Genomic DNA, 16,697 nt, shown 5'->3' with positions numbered 1-16,697 from the left:
TGGACTCACTGGGTCTTCCTTCCTACTGATATCTGTATGTTTGTCCGTAGGAAATACATATGTTGGATGGGTAGCTCCAGTTTAGGAAAAAAAAATAGAGGAGAAAAAAGACGAATAGCCGGTAGATGTATACCTTGCAATATCTCTTGTAGGTTTAAACTTACATTTGTTGCTGGTTCTAGCAGCAGCAACGATGTGACGATGAGCAACCGGTTCGATTTGTTGACCGTGCACTGGAATGACGTTCGATCGAGAAAATTGCTCTGCTAGGGAAGCAATCATTGGACGGTTTGGTATTTTTCTTTTTCTGTCTATGTTGACTTTGGAAGGAATTTTTCAATATAAATAATTGTTTTCCTAGAGTGTTTTGTAACTTGAGAAAAAGATTTCGAAAGATTAAAAAAGTTATTTGAAAATAATATTGTTGATACCAATATTCTCGTCTATTAGGGCACCCACAACTATGGAATAAGCCTATAAAATAAAATCAGAAAAGAGTTTGATTCTGAGACAAAAACTCTATAAAAACAATTGTTTTGCAAAATTCAGTTTACCAAATTATTGCAGAACAACAATCAGTTCACTTTGCACACGAAAAAAGAAAATATGTGTGACAGATACGATGTTTTTCTTCCAAGTAACATTTTAAGCTTTATTATGATCAGCTGAACTTTGTTAGAACTATCGCATTAGTTTTCCTAAAAAACCTAAAGCGCAATCAATACACCACCAGAACTCTAATAAAGCTCAAACCTGTTCTAGAAACGTCATCATGACTCATTGTTTAGTTTTCGGTGAAATCATTATAGAAAAATGTAAACTTTTGGTCATCAAAGCTTTAATGATATGGTATAAGGCAATTCAATCCTTAATAGCTTTATTGTGGTCATAAAACCGGTTATTGAGTTTTATAACGGTTTTGTGGGAGCCTTATAAAAAAGCCTCATTTCTGAGTTGGTTATCATTAGTACAGTAAATTAGGACAGACTCTTCAAATGAAAAATAAGGGATTGGTTGTTAAATATCCATTAGACTGATACCATGAGTTGAAGTCAAATTTCGTTGTCTGAGGCTATCTTCAAATCAAAGATAACGGTTTCCGCTTAGCATTAAAATGCTGTTTATCACTGGAAATAGTATGAAAGCCCCCCCCCCCCCCCCCCCTTCCCTTATGGGCATTGGGTGGAAGGACTAAACTATAAGAAGTCGAATTTCTCTTTCTGACGCCATGAATTCCAAGATAGCGGTTTCCGCTTAAGCTCAAAATATTATTAATCACTGGAAACCGCATGAACCCGCATGGCATAAAATAAAAAGGCTAAACTAGAAAAAGTCGAATTTTGCTTTCAGCCGCCATCTTGAAATCCGTGATGGTGGCAAATTTTGTAAACAACTTATAATCAAGGTTGTAATTTCAAAGAATTTTGAGCAAATTTTAATCACAGAATCTGTGTCACATAACACAGAATTTTTGAATTCTGAATGGATTTCCGAAATTATAATTTTTTTGGCCAATATTAAATTTAGATATTTCACGTTGAATTAGAAAAATGGGATAAGATTGAAAATGTTATTTGATTTTTCTCTACAATAATGTTAAAATTACCAAATGTTTCATGAATTTTCAATGAAATTAAAGGAAAAAGTATCATAGAGAACCATCACAGAATGTTTGACTAAAATCACAGAATGTTAGAATTTTTGAACTCAAAAACACAGAATTTTTTTTTCAGCAACCTTTCTCATAATCCCAAGAGACTCCCACAATATAGGTATTGGGTGAAAGGGCTAAAGGAGTAGAAGTCAAATTTTGCTATCGTTTTATTCGTGTTTTAAAGCCTGCTAACATTCAATCCTAATTCGGCATGAACAAAGCATGTAGGAAATTTAACAAATAATTTTTTTCAGAAACTCAGATTCATGAGTTTGATTCTCAATGTCATTTCGTTAGAATGTGTTTTGATTGATCTACTGCCAATCGATTTCAAATATATTTTAATGTACATCTTATGCAATACGCATAACACACGACGTATTACAGGACATGACACATAACGTTCTTACTTTACGCAAAATGGATATAAAATTATTTTTTGTCGACCGGTTTCGGACTCGATGTTGCCCATCTGCAGCTCCTGTTTCATACATGATGCAGTATTCGTCGAACGCAATTGGCATTATGCGGATTTTTGATCAACCAAAAATCCGCATAATGCCAATTGCGTTCAACGTATAGTTAAAGTTCTTACGTAAGCAAACATCATATGAAAATGAGTGACATCTTATGCAAAACTTTTTGTTATAACTTTATAAATCTTTTCTTTTGAGTTAAAGCAGTTCGGAATAAATATAAATGAAAAATCGAGCAACCTGACATTAAGCGCGTTTCAAGGAAACATTTATTTGGAAATATGCTCCGGTATTTACTTGCTGCAATCAACGCAATGAACGTAGGAAATGGGAAAAAATATGCAAATTTGATAATTGTACCGAAAATTAGGATGTTCTCTTTCAAAAGGTCTTTAAATGTGTTAATTTTAATTAAAAACTAGCTGATCCCATATGAACTCCATTTCGCAATTAAATTAAGAATTTGTCATGCACAGATTGAATGAATGCCAATTACCAGGCATTTTCAGATGCATTTCCGAATGCATTGTAAGGCAATAATTACAAAAATGTTGAACACGTAATATGGACGATCACTTTTTCTGTCGTTTGCTACAAATCAAGAATCAATTGACCGTGCCATAAAACTCCCGTATATGAATTTTCGTCTCAATGCGATACAAAATTATTGCAAAAACAAATTTGTCAGCTAATACGGAAGACCCCATTTTTGTCTTTTGATTTGCGGAATTATTGCTAAAAAATTTAACCCCTTTCGGTGGCCTCTTTAACAAACTTCAAAATCTATTGTTTTTCCCTCAAAACTGCCGTGTGCAAGTTTTCAAATCAATCCATTGCATAATATTGTCCATATCACAAAAACAGTGGATAGTTAATATGGACAACCCTTTTGGTGGACCCCTGATCAAAAATTGGATTATTCGAAACAATTGTTCGTCGTTAAAATTCCTATGTGCAAATGTTCACCTCAAATCGATGTATAATAACCTCAATATCACAAAACTATTGAAAGAGTTTCATTAAAGACCCCTTTCGTTGGCCCCTTACATTGAAATTGATGCCTGATATCGATTGCACGTGCTTATGCTTATGCTTATGATACTTACACAGCCAGATCTTGTCAGCATCCCGGTGAATAGTAAAAATACATTTACTATTCATCTTATCAAGGTCGGGCCCACTGTGCAGTATTGGACGCAGAGACGACTGGAACCAGGGGAGGAAGAAACGTGGACAACAGTACCATACGTTCCCATGTTTTTTTTTATATTAATTCGTTGGGAGCATAGATGCTAAGATATTTCTATGCTCCTTGGTGTTAGGCCTTGCGATTCTTCCTTCAGGGGATGGAAATGAGGTTTTTCTACATAAAGTCCAAAATTTAACAATACAATAACTAAAGAAATTTTTTTTTAACCATCATACACTGTTTAATTCTGGATTCCTGTACCTTCATCTCAGATCATCGACCATGGTTATAGCGCCATTGCTCGCTTTTGAAAAGATTTGAAAGAGCAGAGAAATTATTAATACAGCACCGAAATCCTTAGAATTTTTCCATTCTAAAAGATTTCAGCGCCAAGAGGAATACATAGACATATAAACACACATTGATATGATATAATCTTTTTCTTCTTGTTTGATGCCTGATATCGATTGCACGTCATTCAAAACTCTCGTGTACCATTTTTCATCTGAATATAGTGTAAAATAACGTCAATGCAGCAAAAATAGCAAACAGTTAATAAGGACGACCCCTTTTGTTGGCCCCTCACACAAAATTTGAAACCTGAAATCGATTGCTTGACCCTAAAAACTCTCGTGTATCAATTTTAATCTGAATCCGATGTACAAAAACGTCAATATTGCAAAAACAGTAAAAAGTTCACATGGACGATCCCTTTCGCCAACACTCACCCAAAATCCAATTCCTGAAATTAATTGCCCATCTCTCAAAACCCCCACGTGCAAATTTCCATCACAATCCGACGAAAAATAACGTCAATATCGTGAAAACAATATTTGTCTTGTATGGACCACCCCCTTCAAAAGGGATCATCCGAAAATCTGAAAACATTTTCCATCATTCCTGGTCCTAATGAGCATCCAAGGGAAATTTTGAGTTGCTTCATTAAATTTGGTTTATCTTTGAGAGTTTCCATTGAAAAATTTTGAAACTTGGTCCAAAGATGTGAAAATGTTTGATCTAATACCAGGTCAAGTTTCGTCTAAATCGATCAATGCGATCAAAAATGGTGCGGAGTAGAAAATAATGTTCATTATCACCCAGCAGACGATTTTTTTTTTTTTTATGGATGCTTCTATGGAAAACAATGGAAACTGTTAGAGATAAAGCAAATTTAGTGAAGCAACTAAAAATTTCCCTTTTTCACGGGAATAGCTGTACCTTTGTTTCCAGTCATTGTATAGACTTGAAGTTTTGTAGAGCGTTAGTTGAACAAGATTGTTTGATAATTTCATGAAAAAATATCAACCTAGAGAGAAATGGCAAATTGTCAAAAGGAAGTGAGTGCGCAGCTTCACGCGATTTCATTCTTTTTTCAACGCAACTGTAGCTAAATCCGTGAATAATTGCTTTTTAAATTTAATTTTGATTAATTTTTAATTATTTATTTCAAATACCCTGAAATTTTACTTACTTTGATTGAATGTATTTAAATATTGTGAAATGAACCTCAAACAAACTTTGTTTGAGATTCACTGAACTCACAAATTCTATCAAATTATTTTGAAACTACAAAGGAAGTAAAGTATGCTTTCTAGATTGCCTGGTTTTATCTGGGTTGGTCCGGATATTTAATACAAAAATAGTAAAAAAGCCTGAATGAAAATAATATTTTTCAATGTTTTTTTTCTTGACTTTTGTTGAGTAATTTCTAGGTTTTTGCCATATTTTCCCGGATTTATGATCGGCAATTTTCGATCAAACTGATTTCCAAGTTTTTAGATGAAATAGCCTGGATTTAGCCGGCTCGGCTACGTTCTGAAAAAATTCTGTCAACCTGTAAGTAAAGTTTGTAAGGTGACCACACCATCGATTGAAAAGTCCAAGAATTATTTTGTTAAAGCAATAATATAATTTTATCAAAAACTTTAATTCTTTTTTCTTCAGTTTCTCCCATCTGATCCCAAACCATTCAGATGGAATTGGAGTTTAAAGAAAAGAAAAATTTCAAAAAGTAATCGAAAGATCGGTATACGAAAGACTTTAACTTAATGCGCTAAACTGCCAATTTTGAATCCAGAAAAGTGTTATTACTAATATCAAACATTAATACAAAATTTTCAATACTGAAGAAATTTTGGAGCTCCGTTTGCTTATACGGAATTATTAGATCTAGTTTTTAAAATGTTATATAACCTGCAACCCGTGGCGGGCAAATCTTCTGAACCAATGGTCACGGTCACGGCATTTATAGTACACTTTCTGTGAGTTGGTGGTTTTAGCATTTGTAAGATGCTAGCTTTCATATCCTCGGAAGATGTACGATAAGATTTAAACAAAAAGGAATCTTTCGAGTAAACATTATGTTTCATTGATATTCTGTAGATGTTTGTGTTCGTATTCTATACATTAGGGTGCCACAAAATTGCATAATGTCTGAGAATCTAGAGGCTCAAAATTCAATAGGTAGATTTTGATCTAAAAATTAAACTTTTTAAAATAATTTTCAGAAATTCGATTCTTTAGAACGACTGAATCCCATTTACTGCCTCGCCTCATATATTAAAATTATACACATTTTTTTATGAATTTTGAAATTCATGTTAGCTGGGATGTGTGTTAAAGCTTTAAACGTTTGATCAGATATCTGTTTACTGTACATTGAAATTATGTTCATGTTGAAATCTACTGCAATGTTCGAGAAATCGATTTTTTTCAAGTTTTCTGAATTGCCGAATTTCAAACCGTGCGGCCTAAATGCAACTAATGTTGTTTGAAGCAAAAATTCAGTTTCTCTGGCAAGGTTTTCATATTGTTTGATTAAAAATGCTTGAAACTGATAGCATTCATATGACAAAAATTTAATTTTATAAAAATCTACTGTTCATTTTCTTGAATTGAATAGTTTGACTTATGAAAAGTCACTCGAAGTCGCTAGATAATAATATTCTTTCACATGAAGGACTTCTTCATGTAAAAGAATATTATTATTTAGCAATTTGCAATCAACATTTTATCATGACTTTGACTAGGAAAATATAAAAACACAAACATATCATTTTTGGAAGTGAATGTTTATTCCAAACGTGTGCAAATGCTTCAGGCGATCAGATATCAGAGTCCATCAAAGTTCTTATCTTCAATACTGAAGGTCTATTTTAAAAATTTAACACTTTTTAGACTCACAAGAATGGTTCAAATTTGCCAGCTTAAATCAACTTTGATGCAGCAATTCTTTCAACCATACACAAACTTTTTGAGAGTAAAGTTGAATGTCAAATGAAATCATAGTAAGATAGGAGAAAGTCTAATTTTCAGAATGGATTTCCTTTGGTCGACTGTAACAAATTGAACTAAATTCGTTTTTCGAACTACTAGAATGCAGTGCTGAGTCTGATGGTCGATGTGTTTACAGTCATTTCAATAGTTTTTAACGTGATCAACACTAATGTTCTCGTGTCAATGCTGAGTTAAATATGGAAACAGCGGGGTTTGAACGAATTTTCAGCTAATTTCGTTTCAATTTAATTTGTAAGCAATTTTTGGAGACAGATTTTTTTTTTCCATTTCTTGGAAAAAAATGAAAAAAACATGTCCTGCAAAATCAAGAACCTTAAATTTATGACCGCTGCTCGTGTCACTACTGGCATGGTGATTTGTAACGTATCTGGTTCAAAAATATCGTCTCCCATCACGAGGATCTCATTTGTAGCGTCGACGTGGACAAAATCAGCAGCAGGCCTGTCGTTTGCATCCTTGCTTTCCGAGGCTTCATGTAGCCAATTTGCATCGACCATTCAGCCAGCCATTCATCGTCTTTGGTTGCCGATTTCATTTTATTTTCCAAAAAAGAAAAAACCCCTCTTGAGACGGGAACCCCAACAAACGAGATTGACTACTGGCCAACAGGGGCTTGTTAACCGAATAGTCGTCATCAGACAGCTCTCATCTCTCGAGTCAGCTTGTTTTCTTCGCGGAAATCAAGCAAACAATATCAAAAACCTAAGAGCGGGCGCTTGGACCGGAATCTGAGCCGGGAATCCAATTTACGACCGATTCGTCGCATGCAAATGAGAGCAATTCACAGATTGATGAGGGCCTCGGAATTAAATCGCTGTTCTCGTTGTTTATTCAAGCTTATGAGATGGGGCGATATCCGATCATTCACCAGCAGCACCACATGACTTTTTCTGTTTGTTGTTGTTGAGCTATTTGAATGCGAATTAAAAAATATCTGCCAACTTATCTTTAGGAACATGATATGTTGCTCACACAAGCTCGATCAATTTGACACAGAAGAGTTAGTTTTAATTTATTTAACTTTTATGTTGATGAACTAGATTTGAATGCGGGCAGGCGAAGTTATAACTCAAACATGATAGAAAGTGATTATTTTTCCTTATCATGGATTAGTATCCTAGAGTGTCGAATGTCATTTTTTATTTAACTCAGAGGCAGGCATAAGGTTTAATATTATTTAAAGCAATTCAACCCTCTACTGTCTAACCCCAGCTTTAGGCGGGGTATACTGATATTATCTTAAAAAACGCATCAAATAGTTGGTTTTATAATTTTCTTTGACGAATGATAAAAACTATGTAATTCTATGAATCCTTGTCACCAACAACTGTGTGACGAGCAGTTTTCAAAAGTAACAGCTAAAAGAAGCTTAAATATCTGAGAAAACTGTAATTGGACCTATATTTTTAAATTATTATTTTGGTAGCCTCAGAATTCCTTGGTAAATGTGTTTGTCGATCTAAAAAATGATTGGCAGTTACTTCTAAGAGTTACCACCATTCTAGATTCCATTTTTGAGAAAAAAATAATCCAAAATTAGAGAGCAGAGATGAAACATAAACCTCGTCTAAAGACGCAACAATCACGACAACAAATCGAAAAATATACACAATACTACTTTTTCATTAAGTTTAAAAATCTCTGTTATTCCTGACTCATATTAACAAAAACTATTTACATAAAAACATAGCGATGGATCAGTAATAATATGTTCCAAAATCAGGAAAAATTTGATTGAACTGCGATAATCAAAAATCGGGAATAATTTTAAAGTCAAGTTCCTTTGCTCCTGCATAAAGACAATTTTTGAAAAAAATCTCTAAAAAAAATCTCATCTAAAAAGTTTTTCGAAGAACAAAAGCTGTTTTTAAACATAAGGCTATGATCATTTAGTATCCGGGCACTTTATTCCGGTGATAGCTACGTAAATAGAGCTCCGACATGCAAAACCTTAGAAGCGTTGTGTTGGTTATGGAAAGGACTATCTTGCCTATTTTTGATAGATTTTTAAGTTGACGTGTGTTTGAGATATTTAGAATGCAAAAAGACATGGTCAAAATAATTTTGCACAAATTTGCTTCTTTTACGCATTTTGCGCCTCGAAAATTCTTCATTGTTGACTTGAAAGCTCGTGAACTGTTGATTTTTTCTGATTTTTTTTTCGGACCAAATGGTTAAGAAGTATAAGAAGCCACTCTAGGATCCACACGAAGTTCAAATCAACCATCGGAGTGCAACCCTTGACCTTAAATATGGTAAAAATTCTATGGTTATTGGGGATATCTGAATAAAGACTCCATAAATAATGCAAAACATCCATTTCCGGCAATCAAAAAGTGTTGCCTGACTAGTAGACACCAAGTAAATAACTAATAATGATCAGTTCCAAAGATCGCAATCTGTGCATCCGGTGATTTTGCAAAGGTTTGGCTTCCGTGGTGAAAAAATAAATCATTACATGACTTAATAAAGTGTGCAAAGATAAAAAAGAGATTTTATGAAAAAGTTAGAGTATTTCTTGAAATCATTGATAATTTTTTTTTATATTTTTACATTATATGTCATATTAACACCTTCATTTCCTTCATAAACAGTTTTTCGATCAAATGAAATGTTTTTAAAATACACACGTTTGTAACTGCCCGGATACTAAATGATCATAGCCTTAAAACATAGTTTCTGTGAATTTTTCAGTGCAATGAAAAAAATTTGGTTTTTGAGCGTTAAATAGGAAAAATTTGTTCACATTTAAAAAAATGATTTATTTAAAAAAGCCGCTTGCGAAAAAAAATGTTTGTTGCTTTCTTGGATATCTGTAAAATAATATTCTTTACAAAATTTTCTTCACGACTTTAAAAACCAGGCTATGTTTTAATTAAATAACGCACAGAACTAAAGTATATAAATGAGGCCCTCGGATCCAAGAAGGCTTGCCAGTTTGCCCGGTTTTGTCCGAGTTTGCCCCGGATATTTAAAACAAAATTTATAAAACCGGTCCAACCCGGTTGCCGGATTTCTTTGAAAAAAGCCCGGATATTGCCCGGATTGTTTCGCCTTTTTTGCAAATCGAACAAAAAAATCAACTCTTATTTGTGTTGTGAGCCTACTTGATTGAATAATTCCACTGAATCAAAGTAATCGAAAATTTCCCTTTAACTCAACCACGGTAAAAGAAAAGTTCAGACACCGGTATTTTGATAGCAACTTTTTATCTTCTTCAATGAGCGTTTTCGATTGCGATCGATAATCGAAAACGCTCACTGAAGAAGATAGTATGTTCCTCTCCAAATATCGGTATCTGAACTTTTTATATACCATGGTTGAATTAAATGGAATCTTAAGATATCTTTGATTCAGTGATTCAAAAAAGTAAAATAATTTTTTTATTCATCCGTCCAAAACGAAATTTATTGGGCAAGGTTTAATAAAAACATTCATGAAAGGTTTTTTGGAAGCCTTAAATACGTTTTGAAATTTGCCAATGAGATTCGTATCAAAAATAAAAAAAAACTTATGTTTTTTTCTATATTTTTGTTGAGCAATTCCTCGGTTTTGACCAAATGTTCCCAGTTTTTGGTTGTCAATTTTGAAATCAGATGCCCGAATTTTGCCAGATTTTTCAATAAATTTTTCCAGATTTGTCCGGCTTGGATACGTCCTGAAAAAATTCAGGCAACCTTAGGTATACCCAAGCAACCAAAAGTACGGATAACATTCCTCTATCAGGTTTGATCAGCTTAATCGAGTGTGCTAATACAACTTCTTTTCAGCTCAATTTTTAAGTAGTTAAATGAACTTTAAAGTTGACAAAAAGTTCGCATAAATCGCCAAACAACTTCTAAGCAGCTTCAAAATCCACTTTATTAGCAGCATAAAAAATCGAAAAAAAATACTCTTTCGCTCCGTCAATTGCCTTCTCAAGTCCGCTAATTTGATTTACTTTAATCAACCATATTTGTTACTAACTCACATTACATTTAAAAATCATGTTCTTACCAAGCCTCGAACCCAAGCTCACCGCTTGATAGTCGAGATCCATACTTGTTGCCCTATATGAATATTATGAGTAGGCAACGATTTTACTCGATGTGATGATTTTCTTTAAAACGACTTTCAGGTTCTTTATTTCTACTTAATTCCCACTTTCAAGTTGTTAAAAAGTTCTTCCGAAACTAAATGTGTACTTCATTTTGTTGTTTCCTAAGTAACGATGTGTTTATTTATGCAAACACGCGTTGAAGTTCGGAAAAAGTTAATTTAAGCCTTTCAATCTACTTTAAAGTTTCTATAATGCGAAGTTGCTTTTGAACGCCCGTTGGAACTAATTAAAAACTTTTGAGTTTACAAAATAGTACAACTGAGATTTTTTACGAACTATTGAGCTGTACAAAAAGACTTGCAACCCTTTGATAGCTACTTGATTTTGAAAAAAACATGAGAAGTACGTAACAAGTAGATTGTTTTTCTTCATACAAACTTTAAAGTTCCCAAAAAGTAGAAACAGAAACCAAAACAGTACTTTAAAGCTTTTTTTGAGTATTGGCTGAACTTGATAAAGAATGCAGTTCCATGGACCTCAAAAAGCATTTTGAACAGCGAAAAAGTTCCACAGAACTTTTGTACAGCTATATATGAACTTATTAGTTCGTTCCTTAAGTGATATTCGAACTTTTGGTTGCTTGGGTATACATAAGTGCATGAAAGCTTATTTGGAGAAAACGTACTTTAAAATTGTTGCGTTTGGCCATTTTTCATATATTTTCACATATTGTTTTTTTTTAAAGTATTTAGTTTTACAATCTGATAATTTTGCCACTCCCATTGCCACTGCCGTTTTACCCTTTGTCTCTGATGGCCTCAAATATTTTTTTTTCAATTTATGTAAAATTTTCTAAAAGGACAGATGATTTTGTTCCTGAAAATAGCTACCAAGCATTCTGGCTTTGAGGGCCTTATAAAGATCCTTGCAAAAATATGAATACCTTTAAGATTTTGAAGTAAATTATGATGTTTTTATTTGAATTCATAAAGTTATGGTTTGACTCACATTGACAACGATCACTGGTTGTATGGTGCATGTTGATGTGTAAAAATGCTTCGTTTCAGCGTAAAAGTGCATGGCTTTTAAACATTTTCTCTAATACCTCATAGAAGAAAGTTTGTTTTATTTTAATGTTTTCACATGAAATTTGTGTTTGTGTTCATCGTTATTTTATTAGACTTTTATTCAGCATTCGTTTTTGGATTTGTTCTTTTTTGTTGTGATTGGAATTTGGTTGATTCCTAAGTAAAAGTTTCAAACGTTACAAACTTTTTAATTTCAAATATTTAACTTTTTTTTAAAACATCGAGTTATTTTACCTTTTGGGATAAAATACACAGATGTTTTCTTTTTGTCTATTTTGCATGTTCTGCATAATACAAAAACTTTGAAAAAAAAAATATGGAAAACCAATAGGAACATTAATAATTTTTTAAAGCATTAATCAAAACGCTTTTCAATCTTCAACTGTGTTGAATAATCAGGAAAAAATTTAAGTTCAAAAATTTAAATTATTCCCCAAGCTTCCCAAAATCACAGAAAAATCTGGAATTTCATAGAATATTGAACAAATTTTAATCACAGAACACAGAATTTTGAATTAATCACAGATTTTACAGAATTTTTGAATTTTGAATGGATTTCCAAAATTATAACTTTTTTGACTAATATCAAACTAAGATTTCTTGCTTTGAATTTGAAAAGTTTGATGAGATGGGGAAAGTTAATTGATGTTTCCCAACCAAAATGCAAAAAAAAACCTAACCTTACCTAGAATTTCAAATGAAACTAAAAGAAATAACATCACTGAAAACTATCTCAGAATTCACAGAAAATTAATTTTTTTTTTTCAAAAACACAGATTTTTTTCGGCAACTTGGCAGTTTTGTCAGAATTTAGTTAAATGTTTTCATTAAAGTTTTTGGAAAAATGAATCTTTAACACTAACATACCGGAGGCGGTCAAATGACGGTTTTGGAACTTTAAATGATTAGCACGCCTTATATAAATTTTTTTTTCGCAAATTTAACGACCGGACTTTTTTTTTATTTTTAAAATGCAAGTATTTTTGCATTTTTAATTTTTTTTAAGTGTTGTGGTTTTCGAATAACGCATGTGGTATACCTATTCATACCGCGAGCGGTCAAATGACGGCAAACACCATTTTCGCTAAAACTCTCTTGTTTCTCAACCGATTTCTACAAAATTTATAGTTTTAAAAAGCTTATAACTTAACTCAAATATGCTTCTCAGACAATTTTGCTTCTCAGACTATTTGCTTCCAGCTCTTGTTTTTCGTGTGTATCACTTATCAAAGATTGATTTAATTAAAAATTAAACTGATAATTTTCATACTTTTCAAATGTTTTTTAACTAAACTTTGGGAAAAAAGAAAATTGTGCCAATAGATTGGAAACTGAGACGAAAAAGGTTTAAAAATCAACTTTTATAACACAGGCGCCAATAATCATGTTCCCTTATGAAATTGTTTTAAAAAAAATATTAAATTTACAAATTTAAGAAAAATATTAATCGAAAACACTCACTGAAGAAGATAGTAAGTGCAATTGAAATACCGGTTTCTGAACTTTTCTTATACTGTGGTTAAATTGAAGGGAATCTTTCGGAATATTTGAAAAACAAATCAAAATTGGATAACTGAATAAAACCGCATTTTGGTGCCTATGTTAATTTGAAATTAACTGGAATCGAATCTTTTCACAGACTGTGTCCTGAGCTTCTAATTTAGGTGATGTATAATTTATAAGTTTTGAAATGAATCAGTGTTGAGTGAAGTCAACCATTAATAACTAATGAATTAACATATCTATATGGAGAAAACAACTATTTCTGAATTTGTTTACTACTATACTTCATTGAATTGAGCAAATATATTTGTTCATAATGATGAATGATTAAAAAAAATGTTTTACAGTTTTCAAACATTCGAAAAATATCTTAACAAGTATTGCTGACATTACTGAAGATAGTTTTGGAAAGCCTACAAAATGATTTGAGTTTTGCTTTTGGAAAAATCTAATATTCATTTTTGGTTTAAATTTCTTTCAAAATTTCTTTAAAAAAATTTGTAAAATTTCCTTAGTTATTAGAATAGAGAAACGTAAACAAATAGAAAATTTCTCTAATTTTCTACAATTTTCTTATCGACTGACTGAATCGACTTGAATCGAAGACTGAATACGTCGAAAATATTTACATCCCTTCTTTGACTTTTTTTTCGCAGAAGTCAAAAGAACTTGCGGTCTGAAGGAAAATTCATATATTGATATATGTTGATATATATCGATATAAATATTATAATTAAGTGAAAACTTTTATTCAAATTTTTCAAGGTTTTGAAGTTTTTTAATAATGTTTCGAATTTTCTTTAATTATTTTAACATATTTCAATAAAAATTCGATTTAAGGCTTATTGCATCTCGGAAAAATATCACTTTTGTGGCCCTGTGTAATTTATCAATATACTCTTTTGAATGTGGAGTTTTGCATTCAGAAAAACAAGAAACACAAAATAAAACTGAAACTAAAATTTGTTTCTTGAAGCTATTAAGAATCAGCGATAATTTTTAATGAAATTTTTTAATAATTGAAGTGATAATAACAAAAAAAAAAAGGTTTTAGTTTGTTTTGGCTAATTTTGTTAACTAAATATCATAAGTAATAAAAGCCAGTAACACGGCTACCAATTTGTTCACATAAGTATTCGATGTCTGAATTTTGGTTGGTAGTTGGTTTTAAATTCTGAGCATGATTGGTTACATTTCCTTTCGATTGACGCCTGCTCTCAGATTTTGCACAGTCACTTTATCCACTTTCTTCGCCGCAGAACACCAGGTTGTTTTGAACAGCTTCTTGCTGCAGACAGTTTTTTGGGTGTTTTCAGGGTTTTGCTTAACTATCGCCTTATATTTTTCGGTTGGGCGAAGTTCTAATGTGTTCGGAGGTTTCTTATCCTTGGGCACAACCTGAATGTTGTTAGCGGCATACCACTGCATGGCCTTTTTTTCCATTATGGCAGGATGGCTGGACAGCACAGACAACGATATCCAACGATTTCGCTATTTTTGCGTGCGTGTAGTTTAAATTTTCACGATGCATCTGCAAAATTTTGATTTGTCCTCATGCTTGGAGGCCATTTTGAGAACGTTCGAACTGATGTCAAAATCCAAATAGAAGCATCATTCTTTACACACCTCTACAAAATGAGGGATGTTCAGGTCTTTTATATGAATGATGAGAAAAAAAATACGGTGAATTAAAGTAGGCAACTTTTTGATCCGAATACTTTTAATTTATTGGTGCGTTTGAAGCCAGATATATAACAGATATTGTTTGTGTGATCAAAAAAAAGAGTCATGTTTCCCATCTCATTTAGTAAAAAACGAAAACAAAGTCTCTGAACGAAATTCCAAAGCTAATAATGGACTTTAAATTTTATCCAACCTTTAATCAGAATGAGATGGAAAGAAAATATCAGAAATCAAAAATAACCTTCAAATACGCTCCATACTTCTCTAAAAACAAAAATGCTTTCCCTGAAATAATTACAATAAAAATTAAAAGCAATTGTAATTATACGGCCACAAGAAGGCAGTTTCTTGGTCATCGGAATCTCAATCATTACGAAGCCGTTAAAAGGCATTATAAATTTGTTTCACTTTTCCTCACAATCCCCAATATAGTAAGATATCATCATCGTGCCGTTGTTTTTAACCATCTCTCTGTTTTTTCTTCCCTCTTCTCACACACATACACAGGTGCTCACATTTCTGATCGATTCGTCGCGCTTTCGTTATCCGGAGCGGCCAATCGTATTCCTGGCCATCTGCTATCTGATCGTCGGCTGTGCCTACGTGGCCGGGCTTGGAGCCGGGGATTCGGTGGCCTGTCGAGAGCCATTCCCGCCACACATCAAACTGGGCCGGATGCAGATGCTGGCCACCATCGCACAGGTAAGAACCAGAAGCTCTCCTTCTCCTTCTAGATGACCGACTAGTTTCACAAGTATCTTCGGGTAGAGTAGCTCAATCAACTGAGCTCGGATTTAATCCAGACCCACGGATGGTTGCGGAATTAAATTGGTACCTCACATCTCCGCAGATAACGACCGAACCGGACGGACGAGAGCACCGATTAATTTTATTTCTAGAGTGCGAACGGATCTTGCCATTTTTGACCCAGTTCGCGCCGATATCGATCCATTCAGTTTATGTTTTAATATGCTCGCTAGCTTGCTCCCCCCATTTGTGATTACAGAGGAAAAGCGTAGCAAAGTTTTGTGAACAGATTAGCAACACTTTTTTGCCTGTTTCTCTATCTCCAAACGCCTTCTACAGTAGAGTGAAAGTTTCATCAGCTGAAGCTTTTCATTCATCTCTTTTTGCTCTCTCAACAAACCACCCTGATATTGATTAGCAATTATCTGTTTTGCCGTTTGAATAGAGCTGTTTTCATAGTAAGTAATTAATAAGGTGGAAGTAATCGGATAATTTCAGCAAACGAGCGAAATCGCCACGGATACATTTGTTCGCCTGGAAAAGCGATACATTGATTTCACGCCGTATCAATTCAAAATAAAGACCCAAATAAAAAAAACAAATTCGGTTGAGGTTACTTTTTCCGATGTTTTCAATGGGTTCATACTTTCACGTGCATTGATGCCCTTTAGGTACTGAACTGATTGAGTTAACGTGATCAGGTTCCTTCATGAGGAGACGGACCAGGAACATACTTTTTAAATAAAAAATTGACTATTTAAATAGCCAAACTACGAGTGTTCACTTATCGGTTCGAAAGATTTTTACGAGATAAGAAAAATCTTTTGAAAATGTATTTGACAGCCGAAAATTACTTCACTTCTTTCCTTGAAATAATACAACTTTTTTAATTCAAAACTTTTTTCTCCCATTGTAGATTTTCTTAGCTGTACAGAAACTTTTTCTGGTCCCGTCAGGAACTAAGAAGGCACACGTCGCTGAGTCTACTTGCGAATACATAGTTTTCCAATGTATGACTGCA

General features: G+C 33.2%; 1 protein-coding gene across 1 annotated transcript in view; it reads left to right on the top strand.

The window, feature by feature from the left end:
* Positions 1-16,697, top strand: part of LOC129746212 (frizzled-like) — a 131,211-nt gene that overhangs the window by 78,073 nt on the left and 36,441 nt on the right. The window contains exon 3 of the mRNA XM_055739774.1: positions 15,437-15,631. Within this exon, the coding sequence (XP_055595749.1) occupies positions 15,437-15,631 (195 nt within the window). The remainder of the gene's footprint in view (positions 1-15,436; positions 15,632-16,697) is intronic.

The sequence above is a fragment of the Uranotaenia lowii genome, chromosome 2, assembly GCF_029784155.1.
Source record: "Uranotaenia lowii strain MFRU-FL chromosome 2, ASM2978415v1, whole genome shotgun sequence".
Lineage (NCBI taxonomy): Eukaryota > Metazoa > Arthropoda > Insecta > Diptera > Culicidae > Uranotaenia > Uranotaenia lowii.
This window is presented reverse-complemented; position numbering and strand designations above follow the sequence as displayed.